General features: G+C 40.2%; 1 protein-coding gene across 1 annotated transcript in view; it reads left to right on the top strand.

Annotated features, from left to right (window-relative positions):
• Positions 1–23,138, top strand: part of LOC142487679 (A-kinase anchor protein 9-like) — a 112,622-nt gene extending 89,484 nt beyond the window's left edge. Inside the window, exons 10-19 of the mRNA XM_075587383.1 lie at positions 644–857; positions 1,820–1,899; positions 2,092–2,218; positions 3,041–3,126; positions 4,010–4,100; positions 4,316–4,547; positions 17,169–17,262; positions 18,723–19,091; positions 21,758–22,165; positions 22,566–23,138. Coding sequence (XP_075443498.1) covers positions 644–857; positions 1,820–1,899; positions 2,092–2,218; positions 3,041–3,126; positions 4,010–4,100; positions 4,316–4,547; positions 17,169–17,262; positions 18,723–19,091; positions 21,758–22,165; positions 22,566–22,604 — 1,740 coding nt within the window. The 3' untranslated portion in view covers positions 22,605–23,138. The remainder of the gene's footprint in view (positions 1–643; positions 858–1,819; positions 1,900–2,091; positions 2,219–3,040; positions 3,127–4,009; positions 4,101–4,315; positions 4,548–17,168; positions 17,263–18,722; positions 19,092–21,757; positions 22,166–22,565) is intronic.
• The last annotated feature ends 358 nt before the right edge of the window (positions 23,139–23,496 follow it).

Raw genomic sequence — 23,496 nt, 5'->3', positions numbered from 1 at the left:
CTTGTACAGAGTTAGCACCATGGGATCTTTTTTGACAGTCCATTTACCCTCCTGTGCAACAGCCAATGAATACTAGAACATCTCTTGCCAGCGGTGTACTTGTAATAATCTATTTTCCCTTCACTTACCCTTGTCAGCACAGTCAGACCCCCCCACTGGTCTTGCTTTATGAGGCTTTAACAGGAGTGAGATTGCCTTTATTTACACACTTCATTGTGCACCTGGATAGATGTGTTACTTCATGCTATATGGATTCTGGATTTACCCAACATACTGCTATACCACATAGTGACGTTTGTAGCACCAGTTAGGGGATTGTTCCCTATTCCCCTATGCTCTGTTACCAGTAAAGGAGAACTAAACATTTTATTTTGGGAGGAAATAATTTAGAGGTCAGCTGTCAAACGGAGGTTATTTGTACTGCAAGGGAAGTACAGTTTTGGAGGTGTTATATTATTCATGCATTTTAAATGTCAAATATACAGCAGCTTTCAAAACACTATCAGTATTATATTTTTGGGGGATTACGTTTTTACAGATCAATGATTTTGCATCGAAATGTGAATAGCCATCAATATTTGCATAGGAAACTATTATCTGAAGTTCATGTTACTGTTTGCTACGACTTCTGTTTCAAACACAGGCTGATATGAGGCTGCAGCTGGAAGCTCAGCGCATTAGTCTTACTCAGATTCACTCCGCTCACCTGGAGCTCATTAATGAAAACTTTCAAGCCGAAAAGGAGAACAAACTTTGCAGCCTGAAAGAAGAGATGCTCGAGGTTCAGGAATGGAAGATAAAAGAGCTGCACAGTATGCATCAGCAAGAGCTGCAAGCCGTTAAACTGCAGCAAGCAGGTACTAGATTACTATCCTATATTACACTTATGGGAATGAGCATGTTTTTATAACCAGGATAGCTGCTCTTGGCTGGAGATTTCATTGGCAGAATTCACAGAAATCCCATTTATACATAGGATTTGGTCATCATTTTTGGATCGACTCTTTGCAACTGTTACATTCAGTTGTTTGTTAGCTGCAAGATTACTTTTCGACATCCCGACTAAATAACTTCTCTTACATGAAGGAATATATTTACCTTTTCTAGGTATATGAAATACTAAGTTAGATTGGATGTACCACTTGTGAAATCACCTTCAGGACCGATTTAAGTGTTGGCTAAAGAACCTTTTGTTTTATTATTGTAGTGCCTTAAAGCAGCAGCAGCAGCTCAAGCTGCTGTTTGAAAAATATTTTAAAATGTTTTATTCAATATGTGCATCAATACAATCTACACACTGACAAGTGATTGGCTAAATTGCCAATCGATCCGTTCTCCTGTGATCGATCGGCGAAGATTCGGCTCGGGGGTTCACTAAATCCCTGTCAGTGCAGCAGAAGAGGACCCAAGATGCAACGTTGTGTGTGGAAGATTATGTGACCAGGCAGTCACTAGATTCAATTGGTGCACTGCTAGAGGGAGGGCAGGGCTCAAACAGGGGTGTGCCAGAGTCTGTTTCAGAAGAGGAAGGGGATGTGACTTTGTGAATGGTTGCTATAGACACAACAAATGCTTGTAACATTATAAGACATTAAAAATGTCTTAACAATTTTTTTACATGCTACAAGTATTTTCTCATAATACAAAACTGATTTAGTAAAAAAAAAAAAAAAAAAAAAAAACACACCACATGTAGGATATTGCTTGATCTGCAGCTTTGTGATATATGTGATCTGCAAATGCTGTGAATAAAAAAAAAGCATGTATTGGCTAAAGTAGCTTACTGCTATAATTTGTTATATTTTTTTTCTACATTCAGGTGGTGAAGCTGGATCTTGTCAGCTTCTAACAGAACTGCTAATGAAGACTATAGGTGTTGAACGTGATCGACTTAATCAGGTTTGACTTCAGAGTGTAGCTGTCTGAATCCCGGTGTTTTCAGTTTGCGTGAAAGAACTAAACATATATCAGGCTATTGAATTGTGTTGAAACAACAATATAATAGTATTGGGATTCAAGCTTCAAAATATGTCAGAAGTTTTTATTAATTTTAAATAATGATGTGTATTTTTAATTGTCTCTTGTATACAGTGCTTAAACCGAATCCTTGATGATAAACCTACAGGAAAGAAAGATGAAACAGAACATGGGAAGGAGGGAATCTCACAGGAGTCTTCATGTGTTATGGCCTTTCAGCAACATATAGTTGAAGCACAAAGTAATCTACTATTTGCATGTATTCTAACACAGCACAGCTTAGTGGCGAGCAATTCCACAGAATATTAGAACACCTGTTTAAACCCTAGCTTTGTTTGGGGGAGAAGAGATGATGTCCCCAAAACAACTTTCGCCAGACCTTATATTGTGGTGTAGAAGAGACAATGAGGTCTATTTATCAAAGTCTCCCAGCTGCCAAACAGAGGAAAAACAGGTGCCTACTGTAAATCTGAACCAGAGTTATGAAAGGAAAGAAATTCCCTTCAAAGAAACTGGATATTTGTTGTATTATTTTCTATTGTGTTTTGCAGCTATGAGCCTTTGATTTAAAAAAAAGAACTCCATATCTTTTATAACTTTTCTTGTGGTGAAGCGGTTAATATGACACAACATACTCTATCTGGTAACCACATACAGTTGGTGTGCAATCCCAAAATACAGAAACATACTTTACAGGGTATTTCATATTTGTTGTTCCGTAGAGGAATGCTGCCAAGTGCCCCTTGGTACTAATGAGTTAAATATGACTACAGTATGTGCTTCAGAAAAAGATATATCTGAGAGGCTTGCTTTTGCAAATGGCAATGATGTACTACTGTACACCTCTTAATCCACTCAACGTTATGCAGTCCTGCATTGCATTATGGATTCCTCCGGCATTTTCTTACGGCATATGACCCTGCAGCCACGCTGTTTAGCAGACTTTAATGTTTTGAAGCCAATAATTGATGGAACCATCCAATTTTGTATCCAATGACCTTCTTTTTAATGTGCAAGAAAATGTCCATAACTTATCTCACATAGCATTTCTTGTTGATCACAGCTGTACACACGCATTTGACAACCCTTCTACACAATTTTTTGAAAGAATATAAGCGGATGGCTGAGCTTTACACCTACCTGGAAAAGGTAATGATGGCAATGTGTCATTACTTGGAATGAGTAATGGAGCCCTTTAGAGCAATGGAGTCTGCAACTATAGACTTTTCTGTAATGTGTTTGAGATTATCTTTGTCTGGATTTTCTCAGTTGCCTGCCTTTTGCTGATATTTGCTACATGTACAATTTTGCATCCATTACACACTTTTTTTTTTATCAGAGGGAATTTCTCAGCGCTTATCTTGCATATCTGTCAACTAAATTCATGATAACAATGTGATTATTATCCATGGCAGTCTTTCATCAGATCTCTATTGCCCAAAGCTGTTAACTGTTTAGAAAATAGGAATGCAAAACTATTGCTGGGCTATTATCACAGTGCTGAGTTGCAGGTAGTTGACAGTTATGCATATGTAAGCGCGTGTGTACATGTCTAACACAAACCTCAAGAAATTAATACATTATAGACAACAGGTACTTATGAGTACTAAGAGGAAAGAAAACGTGATTGAATGCATGAAATTAGAGTTGAAAGAAGCAGTATTTGGGCGTTTTTTGGTAATTAACTGAAATGTGAATTTGATTGTCCTGTAGTATAATCTTAATGAAAGCAAGTAACCCTTTATATAGAATATCTGGACATTAAACGAGTAGGTTCAGAAGGGCAATTAGAATAGTGAAAGCTCATATCCAAAATGATCTCTGATCACTTGATCTACTAGGCATGTATTGTCAGATGAAAGGCAAATTATTACTAATGGGTTCCTCAAGTAGTACTGATTTCCATTTTGAAGCTTCCTGTTCAGGGTAGCATCTTCTAGGGCATCCAAAAACAATACTGTTTAACCCATTCATTGCTGGATGGAAAAATAATGCGATTTGCATACTGTACTGTATCTTCTACCTTTTTCAGATTGAGGAGCTCCAAACTGCTAAAGAAGAAGATATCACCATTCCGAGACATATTCTGATTAATTCACAAGCTTCAGCTAAGAGCAAAGCTGGTAAATACGTCATCATATAGTGAAGTGTTTGTACTGTCTGTGCTGACTGCGACACATTTACGTCCATTCTTTGATTAGTCCGGGTCTGGTTTGGTTACAAGATGATGTAGGAGTAACGCAATGTCCTTTTAGTTTTAAACATCATACTCTTTAAATGTTTATCACGTCAAAGATGTCCTTCCATGGTAAATTTGTATTTCAACTGCTCTTCTAAGATGTCCAGGAGCCGTTGATTGTCACAGCATCTCAATCAAAGGAGGTTGAGAAACTTGAAATTGAGTTCAGCCATCAAAGGACCCGGTTTGAGGAAAAGCACTCGCAGCAGATTGAGCACCTGAGAGAGTATTTCCAACAACAGCTAAAGGAAAATGAAGAAAGGTACACTACAGAGATAATCCATTTGCAAGAAGAACTTCAGAATGTCAGCGAGACCTCTTTGCAATCAAGGTGTGTGTGTGTGTGTTTTATATATGTGTGTGTGTGTGTGTGTGTGTGTGTGTGTGTGTGTGTGTGTGTGTGTGTGTGTGTGTGTGTGTGTTTTATATATATATATGTGTGTGTGTGTATATATATATATAGATCTAGAGATATAGATGTGTGTGTGTGTGTGTGTGTGTGTGTGTGTGTGTGTGTGTGTGTATATATATACAGCGATTTTCGCTTTGCGGCGTGTCCTTAGAACGGAACCCGCCTGCTGTATATAAATAGATATATATATCACTTGTGAGCACATTCACGTGTCTTAGACGGGTCTGCAACCCTGCCTTTCAACCATTATCACCTAGCATACAGTGCTCCCAGTGCAGCAAGGGTTTCTGGGAAATGACATGCAAATGAGCACACAATGTGTCACCTTTTGCCTGGAATATCCATTCACATGGAGCCCATATAAGCAAATGCAATGCTATAAACACAGCTTTTAAACACAGCATGGGACTAGATGCAAAGCAAGTACAAACCACTCAAAGACATGTTTCAACCTTGATGGGTATCATCAGTGTGAGGTTGGTTTATACTTGCTTTGCAATTTTTCTAGGCTGGGTAGGTTTACCATTACATTTTAAGTTATGGTGGGTGCTCACAAGTGATATTCTTTATTGGCTATATGCTAACGGTGGAGGTTTTGTGTTGCCTTTTTCACCCACCATAACTTAAAAAAAAAAAAAAAAAATATATATATATATATATATATATATATATATATATATTTTTTTTTTTTTAAGTTATGGTGGGTGAAAAAGGCAACACAAAACCTCCACCGTTAGCATATAGCCAATAAAGAATATATATATATATATATATATATATATATATATATATATATATATATATATATATATATGGAACACACAATAGATGCCGCAATCAAATCACCCTTATGTGATTAAATAATCAGTTAACCAGAGGTCAAGGTAAAAGGTAACCCTCTGGTGGTGCTACCGACCCAAATATGACTAAAGAGGAGGGAATGTAGGGTCAAAAAGGTGCACTCAAATGCTGAATGGTGAAAAATAGAAATGGACTTTATTAACAAAGAGTATAAAAAACACAAAAGACAGACCCACACAAATCACATGTCAGATCGCTATGCGACACAACGTAAAAACATCAAAGAGGTACAATTGGTCTGATAAGAGCCAAAGCAGGGTAACAATATATCATTACAAATATAACATAACAGAACTAGGGGAAAAATATTTCTCCCCAAGTAATGTTTACTGAGATCGGCCGATCCAGAACAAGAGTAGCAATGAATATAAATGGTAAGTAGATACAGACCACAAGAAAAAGATTGGATATATATTGTAGTAAATATACTGTGACAGAAACCAGGGGTTGGTAATAAACTCCATATACAGGGCTCCCAGGATACTGAACAGTTTCTGTCCTGTCTAAGCTGAACAGGGCAGCCTCGTGGTACAGGCACTCCATTCCACAGTTTGTCTGCTGCCTGTTTTCTGTCACCTGTCATGCTGATTAGAGTTCAGGTATATAAGACCTGTTTCCTGTTTCCTCTGGGCCCCGCCCAAGAGCCTGGAAGGCTGCTGAACTGCAGAGGGGTGAGAAAGCCTCTTTCCCAAATCGCTTCATTCATTCTGTTAGTTTGTCTAAAGACTGCAAAGGTACTTATTTTGTTGGTGGAAGTGGACAAGCCACTTCCAACTCTGAGTCAGGGACATCTAAGTTTAAGTTATCGCTCAGACGAGCAGCTTTTTGTTTGGCTTTGTTTTCTGTTTAAACTGTGGCAGTCTCAGTGCCTGGGACTGAATAAACCAGGCATAGCCTGTTTAAAGGAACAGTACGTGACGTCTCATCATTTAACCTACCCTAAAAGACCGTGTTCTAACAGTCCCGGACAGACGGCGGAGCCCCGGAGTAAGCCGTTTGTCACATATGGTGGAGAATGCGGGCAGAACACTGAAAGGTCTGGGGGTTAAAGAACTTTAAAAAAAAAAAAAAAAAAAAAAAAGAAGGTTTTTTTTTCTCTCTCTCCAAACAAGATGGAAGACGTGGTGAGTGCGCTGGTACGCAATGTCGCTGTCCAGAAAGACGCGAATGAAGCCCAGCAACAGGCGAGTGAAACCCAGCGACAGCTGTTAATAGCCCAGCAAGAGACTAATGCAAACCAGCAAGAGACAAACCGCCTGCTGAGAGAGGAGCAAAAGCGGTTCACTCAGGGCTTACAGCAGGAACTCGAGATCCTGAGGGGGACTATCAGTAACCTTCCACTGGCAGAGGCAGCCCCAGTTCCGAAAATGACCAGGGCAAGCCACTACCTTCAGAAGATGGGACCCTCGGATGATGTGGAAGCCTATCTTCTCACGTTTGAACGCACGGCACAGAGAGAGGGATGGCCAGAAGCTGAGTGGGCTGGTCTAATCGCACCCTTCCTAAGCGGCGAACCCCAGAAGGCTTACTTTGATCTAGAGCCAGCCGAAGCTAACGTCTATGCAAAATTGAAGTTCGAGATCCTCGCCCGCCTCGGCGTAACCACGGCTGTTCGTACCCAAAGGTTTCACGCATGGTCCTTCACGATGGATAAAGCCACCCGAAGCCAGATGTATGACCTCATCCACCTCGCCCGGAAGTGGCTACAACCCGAGATCAACTCAGCAAGCCACATCGTGGAACGGTTGGTCATGGACCAGTTCTTGAGGAAACTTCCCTCTGCCTTACGCCGTTGGGTCAGTCGGAGTGACCCCCACAATGCGGATGAGCTTGTGGCCCTTGTAGAAAGGTACAGTGCAGCAGAAGAGCACCCGCAACCCACAGTCGTGGAGCAACCCCACTATCCGAGGTTCCAGGACTCTTCCAGAGACGGTAAAAGGGTACCGGGGTTAAGGGGCGCTGAAGAGCGGCGACCACCTTCACGCCGCTCCAGCAACAGTGGTTCGCACACTAAGGGCAATAGCCAACATGGGGAGCCGGGAAAAGGCTCTAAGTGGGACACAGACTATGTACCTAAATGTGTAAATTGTCATGAGAGGGGCCACACAGCAAAAATCTGCCCACTAAATGATGAGCCCATGCAATGCAACAGCGTGGAACCTTATTCGCTGTTGTCCCAATGTATGGGCCCTAGCCCAGAGGACCCCTTGAATAACGATCTGTGGGCATTTGTAAAGGTTAATGGTAAGAGGGTTCGGGCACTTCTTGACTCTGGGAGTATGGTCACACTAGTGTCCGAATACCTATTGCCCATTAAGAAGAAACAGGTAAACAGTTCACAAAGAGTGGCAATTTGTTGTATACATGGGGATAATCATGAATATTCCACTGTTGATGTTTTTTTTGAAACAGAATTTGGTTCTTTAGATTTCAAGGTGGGTGTTGTACCCAAACTGGCACATGATGTGTTAATAGGGACCGACTTTCCCCATTTTCTAAAAATGTGGTCCCCAGCTCAGAATAGCGCCCAGAGTTCAATAGCAGACCATAACGAAGTGTTAGAAGAAACAAATCCTTTCCCTTTTTCAGAAATGGAGGTTGACGAGGGCCCAAATAAGAAGGGGGAAAAGGAGGAGTGCTGTGAAATTCCCTTCCCCATCACTACTTTGGTAGGGAATACCCCAAATCAAGATGTTGATCAGGCACTTACCACCCCAGTACAGGATAAGACCCTCGCTGACCTAGAGGTCAGTCCTGGGAGTTTTAAGAAGGCCCAGTGGGAGGACCCCACATTAGCGGTAGCAAGGGGAAATATACGGGACCAGAATAGTACTCATGGCCAACCAGATAGGTCACTTGCTTACCCCTACTTCGAGGTAGAGAACGACCTAGTATATCGGGTTGATAAAAGAAAATCAGTTACAACTAAACAATTGTTGGTACCACGGACATTCCGTAACGTAGTATTACACCTCGCACATAGTCATCCATTGGGGGGACACCTAGGGGTGGAAAAGACAAAAGAAAAGGTTCTCCGAAGCTTTTATTGGCCTGGGGTTCTGGCAGAAATTACAAACTATTGTTCCTCATGCCCAGAATGTCAGATCACCGCCCCGTTCAAAGCATACCGCAGCCCATTGGTACCCCTTCCCATAATAGAGGTACCATTTGACCGGATTGCTATGGATCTAGTAGGACCCCTAATAAAGTCTGCTAGGGGACATCAGCATATATTGGTAATATTAGATTATGCTACCCGATATCCGGAGGCAGTTCCCCTACGTAGCACCTCTGCTAAAAACATAGCAAAAGAGTTAGTACTTCTGTTTTCCCGGGTCGGAATTCCTAAAGAGATCTTATCTGACCAGGGAACACCATTTATGTCCCAAGTAACAAAAGAGCTATGTAAACTCCTAAAAATCAAGCATCTCAGAACCTCAGTCTATCATCCACAAACAGATGGTTTAGTGGAAAGGTTCAATAAAACCTTAAAGAGCATGTTACGCCGGGCGGTCGATAAGGATGGGAAAAACTGGGACTGTTTGTTACCATACCTGTTATTTGCCATTAGGGAAGTTCCCCAGTCATCCACAGGCTTCTCCCCGTTTGAACTATTGTATGGCCGACATCCAAGGGGCTTACTGGATATAGCCAAAGAAACTTGGGAACACGAGGTTACCCCTTACAGAAGTGTAATAGAGCATGTTGCCCAAATGCAGGACCGCATTGCTGCAGTCCTACCCATAGTGAGGGAACACATGGAGAAAGCTCAAGAAGCACAAAGGAATACGTATAATAAGGGTGCTAGGGTCAGAATTTTTTTTCCAGGTGATAGGGTACTAGTTCTGGTTCCCACCGTGGAGAGTAAATTCCTTGCTAAATGGCATGGGCCATATGAGGTCTTGGAAAGAGTGGGAGAAGTAAATTATAGGGTAAGGCAGCCAGGTAGGAGGAAACCTGAGCAAATTTACCATATAAACCTACTCAAGCCCTGGAAAGATAGAGAGGTCTTGTTAACCCTAGTACCCCCAGGTCCGTCAGAGAATCAAGAAACTGACCCAGAGGTTAGCATAGCTGAAACACTGTCCGTGCATCAGAAACGAGAGGTCCAGAGTTTAGTGAGAAGGAACAAAGAAATCTTCTCTACACAGCCAGGTAAAACTAACGTAATTAAACATGACATAGTCTCTGAACCGGGGGTCCGAGTTAACCTTAAACCGTACCGAATCCCAGAGGCCAAGAGAGAGGCTATAAGTTTAGAGGTTAAAAAAATGCTAAAACTAGGCGTAATTGAGGAATCCCAAAGTGGGTGGAACAGCCCTATAGTTTTAGTCCCAAAGCCAGACGGTACAACAAGGTTTTGTAATGACTACCGGAAACTAAACGCGGTGTCAAAATTTGATACTTATCCTATGCCCAGGGTGGATGAACTTGTAGAGAGACTGGGCAAAGCCCGATATCTCACAACCCTAGACCTAACAAAAGGGTACTGGCAGGTTCCCCTCACAGAAAGGGCAAAAGAAAAAACAGCCTTCTCAACCCCAGACGGCCTCTTTCAATATAAGGTGCTGCCTTTTGGCTTACATGGAGCTCCCGCCACATTCCAAAGAATGATGGATAAAATTTTAAAACCACATGTTCGGTACGCTGCCGCCTACCTGGATGATGTGGTAATCCATAGTGAAGATTGGCAGTCCCACCTTCCAAAGGTCCAAGCTGTGCTCGACGCAGTTCGGTCTGCTGGACTAACTGCTAACCCCGCTAAATGCACTATTGGTCTGGAGGAGGCCAAGTATCTGGGGTATTCTATTGGTAGAGGGTTACTCAAACCACAAACACTCAAAGTAGAGGCGATACAAAATTGGCCAAGGCCAGTCACAAAAAAACAAGTAAGGACCTTTTTGGGGTTAATTGGCTACTATAGGAGGTTTATTCCCAATTTTGCAACTAAGGCAACCCCACTAACCGACCTCACAAAAGCAAGAGGACCGCTAATGGTAAAGTGGTCCCCCGAAGCCGAACAGGCCTTTAGAAGCCTGAAAGAAGCTCTCTGTGCCCAACCAGTGTTGGTCACACCTGACTTCTCCAAAGAGTTCGTAGTCCAAACCGACGCATCTGAGGTAGGGCTGGGGGCGGTACTCTCCCAGGAGTCTCAAGGGGAGGAGCACCCCATCCTTTATTTAAGTAGGAAACTAAATCCCCAGGAGAAAAATTACTCCATAGTCGAGAAAGAGTGTCTCGCAATAAAGTGGGCTGTAGAGACACTCAAGTATTATCTGTTGGGGAGAAAGTTCCGATTGGTCACAGATCATGCACCCCTTACCTGGATGTGTCAAAATAGGGAGAAGAACGCTAGGGTGACCAGGTGGTTCCTAAGCCTACAGCCCTTTAAATTTTCTGTGGAACACAGGTCGGGGCACAAACATGGCAATGCCGACGGGTTGTCAAGGATGCACTCCCTAATATCCATGGTCGCTCACCCCTCGAGGTCTGAGCTGGGGGGGGAGGATATGTGACAGTAACCAGGGGTTGGTAATAAACTCCATATACAGGGCTCCCAGGATACTGAACAGTTTCTGTCCTGTCTAAGCTGAACAGGGCAGCCTCGTGGTACAGGCACTCCATTCCACAGTTTGTCTGCTGCCTGTTTTCTGTCACCTGTCATGCTGATTAGAGTTCAGGTATATAAGACCTGTTTCCTGTTTCCTCTGGGCCCCGCCCAAGAGCCTGGAAGGCTGCTGAACTGCAGAGGGGTGAGAAAGCCTCTTTCCCAAATCGCTTCATTCATTCTGTTAGTTTGTCTAAAGACTGCAAAGGTACTTATTTTGTTGGTGGAAGTGGACAAGCCACTTCCAACTCTGAGTCAGGGACATCTAAGTTTAAGTTATCGCTCAGACGAGCAGCTTTTTGTTTGGCTTTGTTTTCTGTTTAAACTGTGGCAGTCTCAGTGCCTGGGACTGAATAAACCAGGCATAGCCTGTTTAAAGGAACAGTACGTGACGTCTCATCATTTAACCTACCCTAAAAGACCGTGTTCTAACAGTCCCGGACAGACGGCGGAGCCCCGGAGTAAGCCGTTTGTCACAATACATAAACCTCTTAATGATGATGAGAGATAGTTAGGCACATAGCTAGAAATACATACAGTTGTGACCATTAAATGTGCTGTAAATCAGCTGAATAAAGTGATGCCCAAATTGAGCTGCACATGTAAGATAAGTAGCAGCAGTGGTAGATCTATAAAGTGCACTGGTAGCGCTCATATAAAGTCCCCTGAGATACAGAGCTCAAAAATAATGAGCAGTGGTGGTGTGTGAATAACACAGGGACATAGAGCACTGCTGTGTGTGGTGTGCACAAAGCACTGAGGAAATCCAGTGATAAATACCAGCGTTACTCAGTCAGGCAGCAGGAGAATCAGATGATAAAGACCAAAGTCTTGCAGTGGGACATCAGCAGTAAAACGGAGGAAAGTCTCACGCAGTATGGTAAGGCACACGGGTCACAGGATGGAGGGGTGCTGTCACAGCTCTGCTCCTACGGCCGTTTCGCCAAAAAGGCTTCTTCCGGGAGCATACAGTGTCAGCATAATCAAACACTCTTAAAGGGCTCCGTTTTCCCGCCAAAAGTTCACTCGTGACCAACAGCCAATTTCAGAATTTCTTATTGGCTGTTGGTCACGAGTGAACTTTTGGCGGGAAAACGGAGCCCTTTAAGAGTGTCTGTTTATGCTGACACTGTATGCTCCCGGAAGAAGCCTTTTTGGCGAAACGGCCGTAGGAGCAGAGCTGTGACAGCACCCCTCCATCCTGTGACCCGTGTGCCTTACCATACTGCGTGAGACTTTCCTCCGTTTTACTGCTGATGTCCCACTGCAAGACTTTGGTCTTTAACATCTGATTCTCCTGCTGCCTGACTGAGTAACGCTGGTATTTATCACTGGATTTCCTCAGTGCTTTGTGCACACCACACACAGCAGTGCTCTATGTCCCTGTGTTATTCACACACCACCACTGCTCATTATTTTTGAGCTCTGTATCTCAGGGGACTTTATATGAGCGCTACCAGTGCACTTTATAGATCTACCACTGCTGCTACTTATCTTACATGTGCAGCTGAATTTGGGCATCACTTTATTCAGCTGATTTACAGCACATTTAATGGTCACAACTTTATGTATTTCTAGCTATGTGCCCAACTATCTCTCATCATCATTAAGAGGTTTATGTATATTTACTACAATATATATCCAATCTTTTTCTTGTGGTCTGTATCTACTTACCATTTATATTCATTGCTACTCTTGTTCTGGATCGGCCGATCTCAGTAAACATTACTTGGGGAGAAATATTTTTCCCCTAGTTCTGTTATGTTATATTTGTAATGATATATTGTTACCCTGCTTTGGCTCTTATCAGACCAATTGTACCTCTTTGATGTTTTTACGTTGTGTCGCATAGCGATCTGACATGTGATTTGTGTGGGTCTGTCTTTTGTGTTTTTTATACTCTTTGTTAATAAAGTCCATTTCTATTTTTCACAATTCAGCATTTGAGTGCACCTTTTTGACCCTACTTTCCCTCCTCTTTAGTCATAATATATATATATATATATATATATCTATATATATAACGTGATGCGCACCCCCTTGAGAAAGGTCCCACTGGGGGACCGAAACGTCGGTTTATGTGTCTTTATTTTCAATACAAAAACTTGTGATCAAACTTACCAGAGTGCTGTCTCCTGATCTCGTGCTTCAAACGGTATCGTATGGTTTATTATTGCTTTATGGGACAAGCACCCAATTTTTTTTCTACTTGCAAGTGGAGTGCCGGCTGCTTCTGTGGAATATATATATATATATATATATATATATATATATATATATATATATATATATATATATATATATAGAACACACAAAAGGAGAAGTTGCTCAACACATAATATATAAGGTTAACTCAAGCCCTTTAATAAGACTAACTATAAGGGTAAAATAAAATATATACCCCAAATAAAGTCAGTATATAAATTAAATAGGACCTGATGGTGCTAGGGGATAGTGAAAACTATATAAGACACACAGATGAAAAGAACAAAGACAATCCCCTTAGTAGCACTCTAAATTACACCTAAACTAATCTATAAGCTAAAGATTGTTAAAAAGAAACAGATGCTCCGCCAATTCAGAAAAAATGAACAAGATTTTATTGATTTAACAACAAGACACACTAACTTAAAAACATAAAAATACTAAAGACAGCCTATGAAAATATATATGTATCAAAAATATAAAGAGAGGACTACTAATCAAATACTATCAGTATTACAAAAAGAAGAAAAACTAAAATGTGTCTAAATAAAGTTTAAATAATGACAACAAAGTAGTTTAGTCTAACATAATAGGTAATACAAAATATATTCCCACTGACATATGCATGAAAGAATGATAAATCATTGCGTTGGAAAAAGTATATAGTCAATGACCCAGTATATAACCAGGAAAAATAAATATGTATACCAAAAACAGAGGGGGAAAAAAAAAAGAAAAAAAAAAGAGGTAAAGCAACCAGGGAAAAATAATATAACAATAATAATAGTTATACCCTGAACAGCATTTCCCCAAAATGAAATCAATGAGAACTGATGCAGCAAATAAAGAAAAATATGACTAATAAAGACATATTAGCAAACAGAGTCATACATATTGAAAACACCACAAAGCGCAGCACTGCAAGGACAAGTAATGCCCAAACAGTAAGGAGGGTAATACTCAGCTGCAGCTAGATTGTGTAGAGTTTGTGTCCATATTGATTGTACAGGATGTGTTTCCAAAGTCTGCTTATAACAGGAACAAAAAATAAAGTCCAAAATGCTGCATCCGATCCATCAGAAGTCCCTCAGAATAGAAGATTACATAAAGGCTGTAGTAAAGTAAACACTCTACATGTTTCACCCGTCGGTGGGCTTCTTCCCGGAGTGGTAAAAAAAGTGTTTTTTTTACCACTCCGGGAAGAAGCCCACCGACGGGTGAAACATGTAGAGTGTTTACTTTACTACAGCCTTTATGTAATCTTCTATTCTGAGGGACTTCTGATGGATCGGATGCAGCATTTTGGACTTTATTTTTTGTTCCTGTTATAAGCAGACTTTGGAAACACATCCTGTACAATCAATATGGACACAAACTCTACACAATCTAGCTGCAGCTGAGTATTACCCTCCTTACTGTTTGGGCATTACTTGTCCTTGCAGTGCTGCGCTTTGTGGTGTTTTCAATATGTATGACTCTGTTTGCTAATATGTCTTTATTAGTCATATTTTTCTTTATTTGCTGCATCAGTTCTCATTGATTTCATTTTGGGGAAATGCTGTTCAGGGTATAACTATTATTATTGTTATATTATTTTTCCCTGGTTGCTTTATCTCTTTTTTTTTTTTTTTTCTTTTCCCCCTCTGTTTTTGGTATACATATTTATTTTTCCTGGTTATATACTGGGTCATTGACTATATACTTTTTCCAACGCAATGATTTATCATTCTTTCATGCATATGTCAGTGGGAATATATTTTGTATTACCTATTATGTTAGACTAAACTACTTTGTTGTCATTATTTAAACTTTATTTAGACACATTTTAGTTTTTCTTCTTTTTGTAATACTGATAGTATTTGATTAGTAGTTCTCTCTTTATATTTTTGATACATATATATTTTCATAGGCTGTCTTTAGTATTTTTATGTTTTTAAGTTAGTGTGTCTTGTTGTTAAATCAATAAAATCTTGTTCATTTTTTCTGAATTGGCGGAGCATCTGTTTCTTTTTAACAATCTTTAGCTTATAGATTAGTTTAGGTGTAATTTAGAGTGCTACTAAGGGGATTGTCTTTGTTCTTTTCATCTGTGTGTCTTATATATATATATATATATATATATATATATATATATATATATATATATATATATATATATATATATATATATATATATATATATAAAAAGAAAAAAAGAGGAGAGAGCGCACGCCCATAGCGTATAAAAGTTTTAATGAAAGGGGGAGGGGGAGAGAGGGGGGTAAAAAACGCACTTACAAAAAATGCATTAAAATCAAGCATATGTGATATACATAATCACCACCATCCGGTTTAGCTGAGACTCTTGGGGCACTCCTAAGCTCCGTTGGTAAGGGGCAACGTCACTGCAGGTTCCAGGGCTGGTAGCACCATCCGGTCAAACTGCAGGCTTCAGTGGCCGTCCCAGGCTCCGTTGGTAATGGAGCACCGTCCCAGCAGATTCACAAAGCAGGTAAGCTATGAAAATGTCCAAGAAAGAGGTCCCGTGTAATGCTGCCTCTAGCACTCGTGCCTGGATCAATACGCTCCAGCGCTTGGTGTGGACTCCAATGTCTCTGCGTCTGACGTCACGACGCTCCCTGACGCGTTTCGTCAGTCACGGCTAACTTTCTCAAAGGGATGTCATAAGAAGGGGAGGTCCGGTATTATATATACAACCTCAGAGTGGTAATTAAAGAAAATCTTAGGAGTGCCCCAAGAGTCTCAGCTAAACCGGATGGTGGTGATTATGTATATCACATATGCTTGATTTTAATGCATTTTTTGTAAGTGTGTTTTTTACCCCCCTCTCTCCCCCTCCCCCTTTCATTAAAACTTTTATACGCTATGGGCGTGCGCTCTCTCCTCTTTTTTTCTTTTTAGATACCCTGTGGACATGGTTGGTCCATACTGAGAGCTGCCGGAGACCCTGCATACCAGCACCTATACTTTTCATTGGACTATTCGAGGACTGGTTTATCCTTTTTTGCTTTTTATATTATAATATTTTATTGTTCATGTTTTTGTGGGCCTGATATCATTATAGGTCCACATTATTATTATATGTGTATATATGTATTGCTTATGTAATTAAGACATTTACATCATATCGTTATAGCACATATATTTTATTGTATATGTTCCTTAGAGGCGCAGCTTATCTCCCTGTTATATATATATATATATATATATATATACGCACACACACACACGTTTGGTTGTTTTCGAATATGTAGTGCCGCAAAATGATACACGCCTCATGGCTTTTTTTAACCATCCTTTACATTTTCTTAGCCTTATTCACATTTATTTGCCAGTAGTTTATTAATAGGTCTGTAGTCCACAGGGTATGGATGTGGCACAGTGGCTTTAGTTTGCCCATCTAACGCCCTGATTAACTAAAGCTTTAACATGTCTTAACTCCTATTCACTTGGATGGGAATTAATTAGGTTTGCTAAAACGTAGCTCACTTTCCTGAATTTGGGCCTAAGAGTTCTTCATATATATCACAAGTGTCTCTTTCAAATATTTTTTCACTTACGAGTTCTACAAAGCTTCCAGTGAAGAAATCAATTGTTGGGCATCATTAGCTCTAATGTATATTTCAATTAACAGTTTATCAGAGCTAAATGTGTTTTATTAAGGCTATGTTTTATCTATTTATAGAAGTGTCTGACCTCATTTACTTAAAAAAGGATGTGTCTTTATAAGTTAGACAGAGTATGCAGAAGAGTCTGAATTAGATCAGCTAAATTTAAATTTTATTCAGAGAATCCATGTTATGATCTAAAAATGTTTCACTGTTTTTTTACTGCCACATTTTGAGTTTATGTATTCCTTTTATTAGGGACCTGTCTAAAGCTCAGTCCGACGTGGAGCTGGGTTTACAGGAAGCTGACATTTTTAAAACTGTTTATGCACCAGATACTGACGTTCTCAAGGTAATGCATGCATAAATAAGCATGGATTTTTAATTTAGATTTTGTGCTTTTTCTAGTGGTTTGTTTTTTTGTATGTTTTTTTTCCTTTTGAATTTTATATCGGATTTCCATACAAGGGTTAATAGTACTGGAAGCTTATAGTAGTTTAACAAGATCTGTTACGGACATGTGAGCTGTCGCCTTATTCTATGCCATTTGTTAAAAGCGGAGGCAGGGAAAAACGTGATGCACTTTAAACTCTAGATCAGTGGTGGCCAATTCGAGTTACTAAGGGCTGCCACCGACAAGTCAGATTTTTAAGGATATCCCTGCTTCAGCAGGGGCTCAGTCAACGACTGAGCCCCTGATTGAGCCACCTTTGCTGAAACAGGGATATCATTAAAACCTGAGCTGTTAGTGACCCTTGGGTACCGGAGATGGCCACCCCTGTTCTAGATGCAATGTTAGCCCCTCTGTAATAGAAGCACGACAGAACATGCGTTCTGTCTGTATTTCAGCCTATTAGTATTATTATTAGCAACTTGCAGGGGGCTGCTTCAGTTTCACATGATTGTAAAGTAATGTACTGAAGGTCACACGTATCTACTGAAAGCAAGAGCGTTTAGGTTTAAAGAAGCAATCCAATCAGCTTATTAAAAAAAAGGAAACTTTTTATTTTAATATATGCAGCCTTTGATTACCTAAGCTGCCGATCAATTAGTTGTCCCGTGATCAATCAGCAAAATCCTGCTTCCCAGGGTTCACTAAATGGCGGCCTTCCAGTTTCAAATCAATCCTTCAGTCAGCAGCTACAATGTATTCTTATATTATTAGGTAACATTATCTATTGTTACAGTTTGCAGCTCAAACTGCTGGGAATATTGGCAACAATGTATCACCAACAGGAAAGTGTTACAAAGATCTTGCACTGCTGGGGAGGTGGGCTAAAGCCAGCTAAAGGAATGAAAAGATGCTCAGTATATTAAAACTCATTAAAAATGGCATTAAGAGTTGAATTTGTAAATGCAGAAAAGATAGTAAGTATTAGCTAATAAAACAGACCTTATTTTTTAAAAAAAAACACAAGTTGGATATTTCTTGGATTGCTCCTTTAATACCAACTTTTGAACTACTACAACATTTAAAAGGCTATGCACCAAGTGTACTGTATTTTATCAAGTAAGTTGTTAGGTGGATCTTCATGCTTTTTTGTCATTGCGCTTTTCAGAGTTGGATCTTGAGTGGTGATTTTATGAGCAAGCAATAGTTGAATGTAATTATTAACGGCCATTATAAATATTAGTCTGGAAGGGGCCTGCAGAGCTTTGTGTTGCATATCATTTCAGCGCTGCGCATGGGGAAAACAGATGATTTCCAATAAGAAAGGAACAGATAATGTGTGTGCTCATTAAAAGGTTAAAAAAAGCTTCTTCTTTTTTTTTCTCCCACTCTAATTGTTAAAATGACTCTCCCTGTTTTAGATGGATGAGGCAGTACTATTGGGAGATCAGCCTCTGAGGAAATGCACTGGCCCCATCTATCAACAGCTACAAACCTTGAGACGGGCATTATATGCCAAGTATGTGGAAGAAGTAAATGCATTGAAAACACAGCACGGAGCAGAATTATGTCAACTAAAAGTAGATCTAATGGAGAAGTATAGTCTTGAAAATGCTGCTTTAAAACACGAGATTACACAGCTGACAAAGGCCAAGCAAGAAAATGTCAATGGAAACTTTGGGGATCTTCCATTGTGTCCTCTCCGTAACATAGAGGGCGGGAAACATTTAGATATAAATCAATTGTTGGAAGAACGGTACCGTGAAAGGATAGAGGAAGAAATAGCAAGAGTAAGTCCATATTTTCCATAGATTGCCTTTTTTCTTAATCTCTTTTTCATTTGTGAGCATAGCTATTAGAGGCAAGTCTTTAAGATTTGCCAAGAAGCATTGATTGTAAGTTAATTAAAAAGATAAATACATGTTCTATATTTGCAATATTTGAATTTATTCAATACAGTTGGTGATGTTTTTTTTGTTTTTTTTAATCACATGAAATAATCACATAGATGCACACAAACTAAATGTATTTATATGGGGATCCAAGGCTTGTGACACAGTATAGGCTTATTTACTTTTAGTATGCAATTAAATGCACTATTAACGTCACTTAAATGCATATTTAACAACCTGATCTGATCTTACCATTTGCTGAAAGATCAGTGATCATCATCTTTAATAATAATAATAATAATAATATATAGATATTTTGTGGTGGTGTACACAGCCCTGCACATAACATTTTTCAGGTACAATAATTCCCTGCCCCGTAGAAGTTGCAATGTAAGTTTGGTGCCTGAAGCACAGGGAGATTCAACTCCTGTCGTATGTAATGCGTTATGGATGGGCTGTTTCTATGGTGGTTGCATGTTTTATTGGGGTAAGGCGATTGGTACCATGCATACTTTTTTGATGCTGTGAGTTTTCATGTGAACAACAGTGCTGTGTGTACAGTAGTAACCACAATTACCCCTTGGCTTTTCACACACATCTCCAATTCACTTGCCATTACTTCTCCTAGCAACTGCTTCATCGTTAAATAGTGCTGCAGGTGTAAGGTGTACGTGGGGATGCTATCCACATGTAACTACAGTATTCTCTAATAATCAACTAATTTCCTGCAGGCCTTCGCCTGCATCTTACATTTTGCAGATGTGCTTAACAGTATGTTGATGTTTTCTTCCAGAATATTAGTGAATTTCAACACACTGCATTCTGGTATCCTCTTGGTTGTATCTACTTGCATATTGTTACTTGAACTAGTTGCTAATGTGAAGAGTTCTCACTTTGTGTGTTGAACAAGAGTGCATGTGATAGTGTTGTGGTGTTTCTTGCGTGTTTGGTAGTTACAGGAAATGATTTTGCGGTATGAACTTGTTCTGTTGGCTTGCTTAGTAGTGTCCGTGCTACATCCTAGTTGTGTTTCATTGAAGCGAGTCTGTATTTAGTCACGTGAGGACAGCTGTGTAAATGCTCCTTATGAGTACACGGAGGCTCTGTTTCAGAATGCAGTGCAAGGACTGGGAAACGCAACGCAACTTTCCCCACAGTCCAAATGTAATTGTTAACATTTGCGTTTTTCTTGGCAAAAAGTTGGGAATCGGTTGGGAATCGGAAAAGTGCCAGTTTACTCTATGGAGGTTATTGACTAACGGGCAAATGGGTTGTTAAGAGCAACTGAAACGAATAGCCATTTAGAAATATTAATGGTTATTGCAGTTAAGTGAATGCCTCTGTATCTGTGACTTTTTTTATAGTGTCTAAATAACCACTTTCTACCCCTTCTATGCGTAAGGGATTAGCAATGCAAGTTCTTAATACATTTTTCATAACATTTTGTCTGCCTTAAAGTGAAATTGAGCATACACTATGTAACACACCATCCCCTACTTCCACAGCTTTTAAACAACCCGTCACTCCTCACTCCACCACTAACAGGTCTGGCACTTCGGTCAGTATGTGCAATTACTCACCACTACAGAGACTTGGTTGAGGTTATAGGGCATTTGTGATGGTCAGTAGAAGTTAGCATTAAAAAGATGAACTTCGTTGTTTAGTTGTATTTTTGCTTTATGGTAAACTGCGCAAGTGTTTCACAGATTAATACAGTGCGCAATTGAGACTGGGGCCCACATGCTTCACAGAACAGGTGGGTGTTAAGTGATTTCTTGAAGGTCTTCCCTAAGGAGAAGGCCTTTATGGAGTCGTGGTGGTAGAGTGCAGGACGTGACTGTAAAATAAGAATTGTTGTTGAATTTGTTTATTGACTGCTTGCTTTTGTGTTGGAACAACAGACTAGAGCAGTGGTTTCCAACTTTTTGGGGTTAAGGAATTCTAAAATTATATTGTGAAATTCCGGGGGACCCGTTCTTCTTCCTTTCTTACACTCCTCGTCTGTCCCTCTCTTACCTTCTTCCCTCCCCCTTCCCCCCCTCCCCCTCTTTCCCTTCCCCCATGCCCCCTTCCTCCCCTCTTATACTCCTTCCCTCTTCCCCTCCCCCATTCTTCCCCTCTTACCCTCCCCCATTCTTCCCCTCTTACCCTCTCGATCTCTCTTCTTCTCCCCCCCATGCTCTCTTCCCCTCCTACACGCCCTACCCCACTCTCTTTCTTAACCACACTCAACTCTCTACTCCCGTGGTGCACTGCTCCGTTCTGCAGCTCCCTTCTCCGGTCGGACGCTGGACTCGACTTCCGGTGCCAACTGGAGGAGGGAGGTGATTGAAGTGAATGCCAGAGAGCCGCGGAGCCACAAAGTCTGGGACAGTTGTCCCAGCTCTCCCCCTCCCTGTTGGCCGTGGAAATCTTGAGGTGTGAACCAGATCCCAAGTTGAAAATCACTGGACTGTGACTGGACACGTTTTACTGTGTGTTTTTTTTAATTTTTATTACATGTCAAGATCACGTCATTTTTGTTTGTCGCCTCTGTGTTTCATGCTTTTCTTTATTTTTCTTAGGTTATTGTTGAGATGACAATAGGGTTTGCTCAGAAGACTGAACTTGCAAGGCTAGCTACACAAAATGGTGAATCATCAAGACAATTTGCAAATCCACATGAAAGCACTGAGAATGTTAATATAAATGAGGGTGCTGATGAAAAATGTCAGTTTCACGAAGAGGAGAAACAAGAGTTGCAAATAATTGAATCAAGATCACAAGGAGAAATGCAGTTAAAGGGACCTCAGACATGTTTGTCCTGTGAGTTACCAACTGATGAAGTAGGTAGCATGGAATCAATCACTCTTAACCCATCAAAGGAGTATTTAAGCAGAGAACAGGATGGTGATCTGAGTTTAAGAAACCAGGACACAAGTCTGACAATGGAATCTCATTCCAAAGAGAAAACGGTTGTTCTCAAAGAAGAAGTAAGTGCAAAACTGGCTACATGAACTTGTACAGTATTAGGCCTGCCATTATTTTAATGGATAGCAGCACCTTTTGGCAGTGAAAGTTTTAATAGCCAAAATGTGTTTTGTTCATAGAATTTAAAGGAACAATAAACCAATACACGTTTTGAATGCAATACATTGCAATCTAGCCTAACATAATAATTCTCTACTTTGGATTTATAGGCACAATTGGTCCTTGCCACAAATGACTTTTTTAGACAAAAAGAGAGAAATGAATTAATGGCAGCAAGACGTTGGCACTGCATTGAGATCTTTGACCTTACAAATGTTTAATGTTTAAATGCCTTTGCTCATGGTTTTCTGAGATGGAAACTTTTAAATCAATTTAAAGTGGGGCTGCACTTTTTTTTGTCAGTTAGAAAACACATTTGCAAATATCATGGACAGATTCTAGGAGGAAAAGTTTGAAATGCGTACAAATATGATGGTTGGTATAGGAAACGTCAAATATTTGTTCTGCTAGTGAGGGACAGTCACAAAGGAACTACAGGACAGAAAAGAGCGTCTCAAGGCAGAGGTGGAGTAACTCTTCGGGATCACTGTAAGTAGCAAATGGGCTCATTTTAAGTGGGCAGAATGGTCCTTTTAAATTGCCAGCTTGTATGTCCGACAATAGCTCTGTGGAAAGACACATGTAGATGCTATTTTGCAAAGTCCTGCTACCATATTCCCCTCATTTCCAAATAGAGTAAACGACATCACAGATGTGGAATCAGCCTTATGTATATGTATGAATCAGATTACAGGGACCCTGATTTATCTTTGTGTTTTGTAAGTCTGTATATCCATCTTTCAATCTATCTACATATTGTTAGCTCTGTGTGTACTGTAGGTTAATATTCAAATACTAGGAGACAAGGGGATCAAACTTCCATGACCGCCTTTCCTACGGTTTCCTGCCTGTGTATGTGTGTGTATGTTCAATCCTTTCATTAAAATATGAAAGAATAGAGAAATATCAATGATATTTAACCTTTTAACTTTTGCTGCCTGAGGGGTCTCTGGGGTCATTTGTTGCAATTTCTCTAACAGCATATTGGTTAACAAAAGAGGTAAACCAGTAAGGGAGCTAAAGCTAGGGAGGTAAGGGGGCTACTCATTAAACTGCGATAGTACCGATAGGGACACTGTCGCAATAAAAGTTACAATTCAACTGGAAGGCAATGGGGGATTCCTTGCAACAGTGCCCAGATTGGCACTATCACAGTTTAATGAATGAACCCCATTGAGTCTTCAGGAGATATAAGCGTTTTAAAATGTTAAGTGTCCCGGGGGTTTAAATAAAA

The sequence above is a fragment of the Ascaphus truei genome, chromosome 2 (assembly GCF_040206685.1).
Source record: "Ascaphus truei isolate aAscTru1 chromosome 2, aAscTru1.hap1, whole genome shotgun sequence".
NCBI lineage: Eukaryota > Metazoa > Chordata > Amphibia > Anura > Ascaphidae > Ascaphus > Ascaphus truei.
The sequence above is the reverse complement of the archived record's forward strand: the minus strand, read 5'-3'. Positions and strand labels throughout refer to the sequence as shown.